Source organism: Molothrus ater, chromosome 27 (assembly GCF_012460135.2).
Source record: "Molothrus ater isolate BHLD 08-10-18 breed brown headed cowbird chromosome 27, BPBGC_Mater_1.1, whole genome shotgun sequence".
NCBI lineage: Eukaryota > Metazoa > Chordata > Aves > Passeriformes > Icteridae > Molothrus > Molothrus ater.
This window is the reverse complement of record NC_050504.2, coordinates 5293887-5304763: the sequence shown is the minus strand read 5'-3', so window position 1 is coordinate 5304763 and position 10877 is coordinate 5293887. Positions and strand designations below refer to the sequence as shown.

The following is a 10877-nucleotide window of genomic DNA, read 5'->3' as shown; positions in this document are numbered from 1 at the left end:
TCCTTCCTTCCTTCCTTCCTTCCTTCCTTCCTTCCTTCCTTCCTTCCTTCCTTCCTTCCTTCCTTCCTTCCTTCCTTCCTTCCTTCCTTCCTTCCTTCCTTCCTTCCTTCCTTCCTTCCTTCCTTCCTTCCTTCCTTCCTTCCTTCCTTCCTTCCTTCCTTCCTTCCTTCCTTCCTTCCTTCCTTCCTTCCTTCCTTCCTTCCTTCCTTCCTTTTCCCTCCACCTCTTTCCCTGCCCATTCCTTGCCCCATTCCCTGCCCCGTTCCTGCCGCTGTGAGCCCTTAGGAAATCAAGCGGGCCTTTGAGCTGAGTTTAGTTAAACCTTTAAGCTGAGTTTAGTTAAACCCGCCCGATTTCCGGGTTTAAATGACTCCTAAGGAGCGGCCTAATCCCTGTCCTTCCCAGGCCAGGCTTAATGGACCCTTTGCACCTCGCTCAAAGGCCGAGCGCGTTTTGAGGTCACGGCTATCTCTGAAATCGCATTTCTTCCTTCCCCATCCCCTTTTCCCCAATCAAGCAGCGCCGCTTCCAGAGTTTACAAAACAAATAAATAAAACGAAAAAGTAATTTCCCAACTTTTTTTCTTTTTTTCTTTTTTTCTTTTTTTCCCTTTCTTTCTTTTCCCTCTCTAAAGCGCCCCGGGTCCGCGCAGCCCGAGAAGAAGAGAGGAACCATCCCCATCAATCTTCTCCTGCAAGGCCTCCTGACAGCTCGCCCTGACTCACCCTGGGCACAGAAACTCAGCTTTTACCACGGGGGTTTTAACCCGGGGCAGATTTATAAACTTCAGTCAAGGGCAGAGACTCAAAAACAAAAAAAGAAAAAAAAAAAAAAAAGAGAGAGAAATTAAAATAAATCGGCCTGGAGGGGATGGAGTGGAGAAGGAGTTTTGGGGAGCTCCAGTTGTCCCAGTTTGCGGCCGGGAGGGACGGGGGGGGCTCCGTTCCCTGGAAACTTTTGTCACTCGAAGCATCCGCGTGGGTGGGGAGCGCTGGGGAGGAATCGAGAAACCCGAAGCTCCTCCAGCGAGCGGGGCTTAAGGAAATAATGGCGATAATTGAAAAAGCACCGAGCGCGGGCCCGGACTTCCCCGAGCGCTTCGAGGATCCGCGAATCAAAACCGGCCCGAAATCTGCTCCGTCTCGTGGGATCAATGATTAAAAGTAAAATAATCGGGGGTTGCTCCTTGCTGGCTGGTTCGGAGTTCCTGGGGTTTGAGGGATGGGATGGAGAGGAGGAATTTGGGGTGGAAGGTGGAAAATTCTTCCCAGCCGCTGGCAAAAGCTGACTCGGGGTTTTTGCTGGCACTCGGAGCCGCGAGGGGAAAAGAGAAACGAAAACTGGGGGGGATGAAAAGGGGGGAAAATGAGAAGAGGGGGGAGTTTAAAAAGGGGGGGAAAATAAAAGTGGGGGGATGAAAAGAGATGGGGGGGGAATGAAAATGGGGGGAAATGAAAAGGGGGAGAAAATTGAAATGAAAAGGGGGAAATGGAAGGGGGGATGAAAAGAGGAGGGGAAAGGAAAAGGGGAGAAAATGAAAAGATGGGAAAATGAAAAGAGGGAGGGGAATGGAAAGGGGGGAAAAAAGAAAAGTGGGGGGATGAAAAGGGGAGAAAATGAAAATACGGAAAAATGAAAAGATGGAAAAATGGAAAGGAGGGGGAAAATGAAAAGGGGAGAAAATGAAAAGATGGGAAAATGAAAAGATGGAAGGAAACGGAAAGGGGGGAAAAAAGAAAAGTGGGGAAATGAAAAGGGGGGGAAATGAAAATATAGAAAAGTTAAAAGATGGGAAAATGAAAACGAGGGGGAAATGAAAAGGGGGGGGGAAGGAAAAGGGGAGAAAATGAAAAGAGGGAGAGAAATGGAAAGGGGGAAAAATGAAAAGTGGAGGGATGAAAAGGGGAGAAAATGAAAAGATGGAAAAGTTAAAAGAGGGGGGAATGAAAAGAGGGGAAATTAGAAGAGGGGAAATGAAAAGAGGAGAAAAGGAAGACGGGGGGAAATAAGAAGAGGGAAAAGGAATAAAAAAGGAAAAGAAACTCTTGAGAAATTGGGATTTTTTCTCCCCACGCATCGCGCGGAGGCAAAGGGGAGAAACCTCCCGGGTGCGGGGAATGTTTCGCATCCTGGGGCGAATTCCCGAGTTCCCAAAGCCCGGGCGAGCAGCGCGGCCCCGCCGGGGAGGGAGGGCCCAGGGCGCGCCCCGGAATTGCTTTTTTCCCCTTTTTCCCGGATTTTCACCATTTCCTGGGAATCCCGGGCTCAACATGGCGCCGGAGCGGTCCGGGAATGGGAGCGGGGAGGGAGAAATGGTCCGCGAGAGGATCCCGGCCCAGGCCGGGACAATTCAATTATTTGATTGGTAAAAATACATTTTAAAATTGATTTTTTAAAATTAAAAACATTTCACAGGCCGCGTATGGGAGGTCGCTCCTTGGTGCTCCAGATCCCCTTATTATTTATAATTATGTCTAATTTTTAATTATGAAGCTGGAACTCGGTTTATGAGGAGGGCTCGGAGCTCGGGGTCGTTTCTCACGAGAGATTTTTCGCCACCACAGTTTTTTTATTTTTTAATCCCTCGGGGATTTGTCCTGGCTGTGCACACAGGTGGATGAAATGAGTGAAATGTGAAATATCTGAAATGTAGAAGTGTCAGGTAGAAAATGCGGTGCAGGGAATGCAGGGTATTGGATATAAGATGTAAAATTTAAAAATAAATAAATAAAATAAAAATGAACTATATAATAGAAAAATATACTATATAAAATATACGTTATGGACTATGAAATATGTAATGTGTAATATATTATATATATAACATATAGTATTTATTATATATAAATATAATCTATAAATATATAACCTATATAAACTTTATAAAAATATAAAAATACATAAAATACAAAACACAAAACCCCACGTGCTGCTCCTACACCCCAACCCCCTTTTTCTCCTTTTTTAATTTTTTTTTTGCTTTTTATTTTTTTGGGTACCTTTTCCAGCTTTTCCACCCTTTTCTCACGGGATTTTGAAAATCCAGGATCCCCCTCTCCTTCCCTGCGGAGGGGACCTTCATCCTCCTCCTCCTCCTCCTCACCCCCAGCCTTTCCAGCCCATAAAACTTTTATTGCCCCTCGCTGCTTTAATGGGAGTTTTCTTAGGGCTTTAGAGCAGAAAAAGCGAATTATTCACGGCTTCCCCGCCCGCTCTCGCTGCCGGCCCGGGGCTCTTCTCCCCTTTCGCTTTCCCCTTTTTTTGGGGTTTTTTTTTCCCCGTTTTTAACCCAAATTTGGGGTGCCCGGGGGGTGCTGCCGTGTACTCGTGGGTGCCACACATTCATATTTCGGAAATAATTCCATTGTTTTAGCCAGAGCTCGATTGTTTCGGCCAGAATTCAATTATTTAATATTCTATTAAATAACCTAGAAATTATGGATTTCATTCCTCGTCACTTCCCAGGACCCCGGATGGAAACTCTGGGCCATTTTTACATTTTCTTCTCTTTTTTTAAATTTTTTTTCCCCTTCTCCTTGTTTTTATTTATTATTTTTGGTGATTAATCCCTTTTCCTTTGTTTTCCTTCCCTCTCCAATGGCAGCCCGGGCCTGGCTCCACGTGATCGCTCTTTGTGGGCCCGAATTCCCAGGATTTCACCCCAAACCAGCTCCGCTCTCCATCCCTCTCCTTTTCCTCCCCATCTCCCTTTCCTCCCACAATTTTATTTTTTTTCCCTTTCAAATTTTTTTTTTTTTTTTTTTTTTAATTTTTTATCCCCAAATTAAACCAACCCCGGCCGGACAGGACGAGATAAAACGGAGAGCAGAAAAGTTTTATTGAGGAATTGTTGAGCAGACAAGAGGAAAGAAAAGAACTACTGTAAGAACAAAGGGAGGGCTGCAGCGAGAGGAGGGGCGGAGGGGAGGGAGCCGCGATGAAAATTCTTCTAATTCAGGACCAAACAATTCCAGTCTGCTCTGCTCTCATGCCTCCAGTAGAACTAATTACATTATTCATAAGTACCGAGGGAACAGAAAACTACTGCTTCTCCCTAAATTACAATAACTAAAAGAAGCTCGTGGTACAATGACAAGGGGAACACAATGTCCTTTTTTTTTTTTTAATTTTTTTTTTTTTTTACTTTTTTTTTTTTTCTGTTCTTTTTTTCTTGCTCTTTTTTTTTTTTGGGAAGGAAATACTAAAAAAGTACCGTTTGAATCTTATTTTTGTCGGGTTTTTTTTTTTTTTTCCTTGCTTTTCGCTCATATAAATACATGGTCTGGGGGGCAGGGGGGGGAAGGGGGATAAATAATACAAAAAAAAGAAAAAAAAAAAAAGGAAAATATCTTCAACTGCTATAACCAATAAATATATATGAATGTTCACCAGAACACACACCTAACTGAAGGGCGCCTCGACGGAGCTGAGAGCCCTTCAAAGTTGCTTTTTTTTTTAATTATTATTATTATTATTATTATTTTTATTTTAATACCCATTATATGTAAACTCTAAGTGCAACAAAGATGTCCCGGCAGGAAAGCGTCAGCGGATCCCAGGGATCCCCTGGCCTCTGCTTCCGTGGGAGGACATTCCCTCTGCTCAAAAATACCCTGTTTCACGTCAGCTCAAGGGAGAGGAGGAAAGGACAGCAGGATTTCCCCAACTGCTCTTTGTTTTCTTCTGCTCGTCAACCCTAAAAAAACACCCCCCCAAAAAAAAACCCCCAAACCCTCCCCAAAAGGAGAAATTGAGATTTCACCTCAGCAGAGGCGAAGGAAGGGAAATTTTCAGACCTGGCCGCTCTTTCTTCCTCTCTTTGTAAGTTTGGGGTGGGGGGAAAAAAGGGGGATTGAGGCGCTCCCAACGATTTCCTCGACCCTTTTTGGGGTTAGACCTCTCTTATCCCGAGTTTTTAAAGGGTTTTCTTTGTGGTGTTGTTTTGGAGGGGGGGAGCAGGGCCTGGAGGGACGAGCGTGGCTCTGGGGTGTTGGCAGGTTGGGGATTTGCAGGTTTGGGGGATTCGGGGGGAAAACCGCCCCGTGGGAAAGGGAATTTCTGCTTTTTCCAGCGGGAAATTGGATTTGTCCCTTTTCCAGTCAGAAACTGGATTTCTCCCATTTCCGGTGGGAAATCGGATTTCTCCCATTTCCGGTGGGAAATCGGATTTCTCCCTTTTCCGGTGGGAAATCGGATTTCTCCCTTTTCCAGTCAGAAATTGGATTTCTCCCATTTCCTGTGGGAAATCGGATTTCTCCCATTTCCGGCGGGAAAGGAGAACCCTTCCTCTGAGGGCTGGGAAGGAAAGCGCCGGCGGATCTGGAGAAGGACTCAAAGTGGGGAGAGCTTCCTGGTGGATCTCTTTGGGGTTCTTTGGACGCAGAGACCCCCAAAGCTTGGCTGGAGGACTCTTCTCCTTCCCGGCATTCGGGAGTTGTCGGTGACGATCCGGACGTGGCTTGGAAATGACGGATTTGGCCGCCCAAAGCCTGCAGGATCCCCACAAAACCACCCCGAGCCTGTTTTAGAAGCATTTGTGTCAAAACCCAGGAAGGTTCCTCCCTTCCAAAGCCACCAAACCCGCTCGGATTTTGTGCTCATAACAAACCCCACAACCCCGCCAGAACCAGCGAGGCCAGAGAGAAACCCAACACAACCATCCCTGAAACCCAAACCGCCCTTTTTTCCCCCCAAAAAAACACCACCAGCTTCCCCTCTCACAGGTGGGTGAGCTTGGGCGCCTCTTGGATTCTGCCCTGAGAAGTCGCGTGGTGCGACGAGAGCTCCGCGTAGGTGGCGTGGCTCTCGCACGGTCCGTGGGGCTGGCCCGGCGGGACCCCTCCGTAGTCCATGGCGCCGGCCTGGTGCTGCTGGCCCAGGTGGTTGAGGCCGTAGAGGGCCGGGCCCGAGGCGGGCAGAGCATCCACAAAGTTCCCTCCGACGTAGGCGGGGCTGCCCTGCATGGCGCCGTAGGCCGCGCCGTTGGCCTGCAGCACGTGCGGCTCGTACTCGGCCGCCGCCGCGGCCCCGGCGAATTTCTGCTGGCTCGGGCAACCCTTGAGGGCCGCCTGGTAGCCGGGGTTGGGCACGGCGTAGGCGTTTTGGTGGGGTTTGCCGAAGGAAGGCGGCGACGGCGCCTCGTAGGCGCCGCTCATGGGGTGCAGGGCGTTGAGGAACCCCGCCGAGGCCTGCATGGGCTGCGGGGGGCTGCCCGCGGGCGAGGGCCCTCCCGAGGAGGAGCCGCCCATGCCTTTGGACTTCTGATCCTTTTTGTACTTCATCCGCCTGTTCTGGAACCAGATCTTGATCTGGCGCTCGCTGAGGTTCAGCAGGTTGGCCATCTCCACGCGCCGCGGCCGGCACAGGTAGCGGTTGAAGTGGAATTCCTTCTCCAGCTCCACCAGCTGGGCGCTGGTGTAGGCCGTGCGCGCCCTCTTGGAGGCCGAGGAGCCCGGGGGGCTTTTCTCACCACCGCCACCGCCGCCGCCGCCGCCGCAGGATTCTGTCGCGCGCCCGGAATGAAATAAAAGAGAATTACTTACGGGCAGAAATTGAATGCGTCGCCTCTTAATAAACCCTCCCCTCGCCCCTGCGCCGCGGCCTGCGCTCCATAATCGTGTCATTTATTAAGAGTTCTGTTCTCCAAAGCTGCCCCTGCTTTATGAAAATTTGATCATGTCATGTCGGAGAGGATCCCAGGGCCCGTTATTGAGGAGGAGATTATTTCCCGCGGATAATTTTCTGGGAAATGACGTTTGGCAGGGCAGGGCAGGGCAGGGCAGGGCGGCCGCGGGGCCAATCAGAGCGGGGTGGGGAGGGGGCGGTGTGCACACAGGTGTGACACCAAGGTTTGGTGTGCACACAGGTGTGACACCAAGGTTTGGTTTGCGCACAGGTGTGACACCAAGGTTTGGTTTGCACACAGGTGTGACACCAAGGTTTGGTGTGCGCACAGGTGTGACACCAAGGTTTGGCTCTGCACACAGGTGTGACACCAAGGTTTGGCTCTGCACACAGGTGTGACACCAGGGTTTGGCCCTGCACACAGGTGTGACACCAGGGTTTGGAGTGCACACAGGTGTGACACCAAGGTTTGGCTCTGCACACAGGTGTGACACCAGGGTTTGGAGTGCACACAGGTGTGACACCAAGGTTTGGCTCGGCACACAGGTGTGACACCAAGGTTTGGTTTGCACACAGGTGTGACACCAGGGTTTGGAGTGCACACAGGTGTGACACCAAGGTTTGGCTCAGCACACAGGTGTGACACCAGGGTTTGGTTTGCACACAGGTGTGACACCAAGGTTTGGCTCTGCACAGGTGTGACACCAAGGTTTGGTTTGCACACAGGTGTGACACCAAGGTTTGGTGTGCGCACAGGTGTGACACCAGGGTTTGGAGTGCACACAGGTGTGACACCAAGGTTTGGCTCAGCACACAGGTGTGACACCAAGGTTTGGTTTGCACACAGGTGTGACACCAGGGTTTGGTTTGCACACAGGTGTGACACCAAGGTTTGGCCCTGCACACAGGTGTGACACCAGGGTTTGGTTTGCACACAGGTGTGACACCAAGGTTTGGTGTGCGCACAGGTGTGACACCAGGGTTTGGTGTGCACACAGGTGTGACACCAAGGTTTGGCCCTGCACACAGGTGTGACACCAGGGTTTGGTTTGCACACAGGTGTGACACCAGGGTTTGGTTTGCACACAGGTGTGACACCAAGGTTTGGCTCTGCACAGGTGTGACACCAGGGTTTGGTTTGCACACAGGTGTGACACCAAGGTTTGGCTCGGCACACAGGTGTGACACCAGGGTTTGGTTTGCGCACAGGTGTGACACCAAGGTTTGGCTCTGCACAGGTGTGACACCAGGGTTTGGTTTGCACACAGGTGTGACACCAAGGTTTGGCTCGGCACACAGGTGTGACACCAGGGTTTGGTGTGCACACAGGTGTGACACCAAGGTTTGGTTTGCACACAGGTGTGACACCAGGGTTTGGTGTGCACACAGGTGTGACATCAAGGTTTGGCTCTGCACACAGGTGTGACACCAAGGTTTGGCTCGGCACACAGGTGTGACACCAAGGTTTGGAGTGCACACAGGTGTGACACCAGGGATTGGTTCTGCACACAGGTGTGACACCAAGGTTTGGTGTGTGCACAGGTGTGACACCAAGGTTTGGTTTGCGCACAGGTGTGACACCAAGGTTTGGTGTGCGCACAGGTGTGACACCAGGGTTTGGTTTGCACACAGGTGTGACACCAAGGTTTGGTGTGGGCACAGGTGTGACACCAAGGTTTGGTGTGCACACAGGTGTGACACCAGGGTTTGGCTCAGCACACAGGTGTGACACCAAGGTTTGGAGTGCACACAGGTGTGACACCAGGGTTTGGTTTGCGCACAGGTGTGACACCAGGGTTTGGCTCTGCACACAGGTGTGACACCAAGGTTTGGCTCTGCACACAGGTGTCACACCAGGGTTTGGCTCTGCGCCCGCCTCTTGGAGAGGAAAACTCCGTAAATTGTGTTAATGGGGGATGAAGCGAGCACCGCGGGGTTTGTGCGAACGGATTTGTCGAAATTGCGGTGAATTCAAACTGAATTTTTGGTTTTTATCTGCATTCACCTGAGTTCTGGTAAGTCTGAGCTGAATTTTTGGTTTTGATCTGAATTTTTGTGAACTGCAGTAAATCCTAGCCAAAATTTTGGTTTTTATCCGAATTTATCAGTGGATTTTTGGGTTTTATCTGGATTGTGGCAAATCCAAGCTGAATTTTTGATTTTTACCTGAATTTATCTGGATTGTGGCAAATCCAAACTGAATTTTTGTTTTTATCTGAATTTATCTGAATTTTTGGTGGGGCACATGGAGAAGTTGGACACGGCACCACGCCTGCTCCCTCCGAGCGCCGGGAAGGCACCAAACAGAATTTTAGTGGTGATTTGAGCAGTTGGGGGAACATTTTCCCCAAATTTGCGTCCACCAGCCGGACCAGGGCTGGGTCCATCGCCTGTGGTTGTGTTTGAAATGAACCCATAATTAATTAATTAATTAATTAATTAAATAAATGAAGCAGGGGTGGGTGGGCAGGGCCAGGACCCCCCTGGGGTCTCACAGGGTCCTCTCCCCATCCCTGCAGAGGAGAAGGAAAATGTTCACACCCGTGAGCTCTTCCTTCCTCCCTTTGGGATTCTGGGCAGGAAAATGGGAACCTGGGTCTTGCCTAAACTGATTTCTGCCACCCTTAAGACATCTCTTTGGGATTCTGGGCAGGAAAACGGGAACCTGGGTCTTGCCTAAACTGATTTCTCCAATCCTTTGCCGTTCTTAGGCCTCTCTTTGGAATTGTGGGCTGGAAAACGGGAATTTGGGTCTTCCCTGAACTGATTTCTCCAGCCCTTTGGGATTCTTAGACCTCTCTTTGGACTGCTGGGGGTAAAAGAGGAATTTATGCCTTTCCTAAATGATTTCTGCAACCCTTAGGCCTCTCTTTGGAGCTCTGGGCTGGAAAACGGGAATTTGGTCCTTCCCCGAACCGATTCCTCCAACCCTTTGCGATTCTTAGGCCTCACTTTGGAATTCTGGGCAGGAAAAGCAGAATTTTGGCTTCCCCCGAACCAATTCCTCCAGCCCTCTGCCGCTCTCAGACCTCCTCTCCCGATTTTTTTGCCTTCCAGCCTCGCCATCCCCCAGCGGGCGAGGCCGGCGCGCGTCACCGAGGCCTCCCCATCTACCTGCGCCGGGCGAGCCGTTCTTCTGCTTGGAGTTCTGCCTCGACTCCTTCATCCAGGGGAAGATCTGCTTGGAGATGCTGCCGCTGGCCCCCAGGCCGGGTTTCCCGGGGGTGTTTTTACCGGCCTGGCCCGCGGCGCCGTTGGCGTTGTTGGCGTTGTTGGCGTTGTTGGCGTTGCCGGCGCCGTTGGCGTTGGGCGACGCCGGCGGCTCCGCGGGCCGCATGCAGCTCCCGTTGAGCTCCTTATTTTTGCCGTGGGACTGCAGGGAGCAGGAGGACCTCTGGAAGTCGCTCTCCAGGTGGGAAGAGGCCTGGAAAGGCGGCTGGGCGCCCTCGTAGCCGAACCCATTGCCGTAGGAGTAACCCCCGAAGAGCGTGGAGCTGTCGTAGTACGAGGCCTTCTGCATCTTTTTTGGCTACCAGGGTCTTGACACCCCTATGGCAGAACATTGGCACCCCGAGGCCACGTGACGGCCCCTCTCCAGCTGGCTGGTGGGAGCTGACCTGAAAGGTTAGGAGAAAAAACACAATAATAGTGCCAGGAATCCATCTTGGGGCCTGAAAGGCTCCTGACATGAATAGGGTCCCGCCGAACGGGGGGGGGAACAGATGCTGCCAGCAGATTTCACCCTGCCCGGGCTCGGAAAAAAATTTGATTTTTGAGAGGGTTTTTGGGGCGGCGGAGGTTTTCTTTTCACCGCTCGTTTCGCTCTGTGGCTCCGCACGGGACGGTCGCCGTGCGTCGATTTATTCTGGATTTATCCCCGCACACAAATCCCCTAAAACACCCCTGGGGGGGCTTGCGTCACTCACGGATTCACACACCCAGCTAAACCCCAAACCAGCGCAAATGTGAGAGCACAGAGCGGAGAATCGCCGGCCAAAAGCACAGAAACAACCAAAGTCCTGCTCTTCCTACCGAAATCACACACGGAGCAGCCCCCAGAATCCCCCCAGCACAGAAACTCAAAGTTCATCCCCAGGGTTTGTTTGCTTCGGAGCTGCAAACAGCAAAAATCCGTGTTTTATCCCAGCTAACAGCAAAAATCCGTGTTTTATCCCAGCTAACAGCGAAAATCCGTGTTTTTTCCCCAGGAACAGCGAAAATCCGTGTTTTATCCCCAGGAACAGCGAAAATCC

The 10877-nt window shown here is 50.8% G+C and overlaps 1 protein-coding gene across 2 annotated transcripts; it reads right to left on the bottom strand.

The window, feature by feature from the left end:
- Window positions 1–5717: 5717 nt before the first annotated feature.
- Window positions 5718–10144, bottom strand: HOXB3 (homeobox B3). Of its 2 annotated transcripts, none has more exons than XM_036398912.1 (2): window positions 9721–10144; window positions 5718–6502 (listed from the first exon to the last, which is right to left on the bottom strand). In XM_036398912.1, the coding sequence occupies exons 1-2, from the start codon at window positions 10142–10144 to the stop codon at window positions 5718–5720; spliced, it is 1209 nt and encodes a 402-aa protein (XP_036254805.1). The 2 variants fall into 2 exon arrangements, with proteins under 2 accessions (XP_036254805.1, XP_036254806.1); XM_036398913.1 differs by having other exon boundaries at window positions 9739–10144.
- Between the last annotated feature and the right edge of the window lie 733 nt (window positions 10145–10877).

What these genes read in the sequence shown, in the direction of transcription:
- HOXB3 (XM_036398912.1), bottom strand. Translation starts at nt 10,144, where the DNA reads ATGCAGAAGGCCTCGTACTACGACAGCTCCACGCTCTTCGGGGGTTAC. An exon ending in AGGTAGATGGGGAGGCCTCG is followed by an intron (nt 6,503 to 9,720) that starts GTGACGCGCGCC and finishes GGCGCGCGACAG; the next exon opens with AATCCTGCGGCGGCGGCGGC.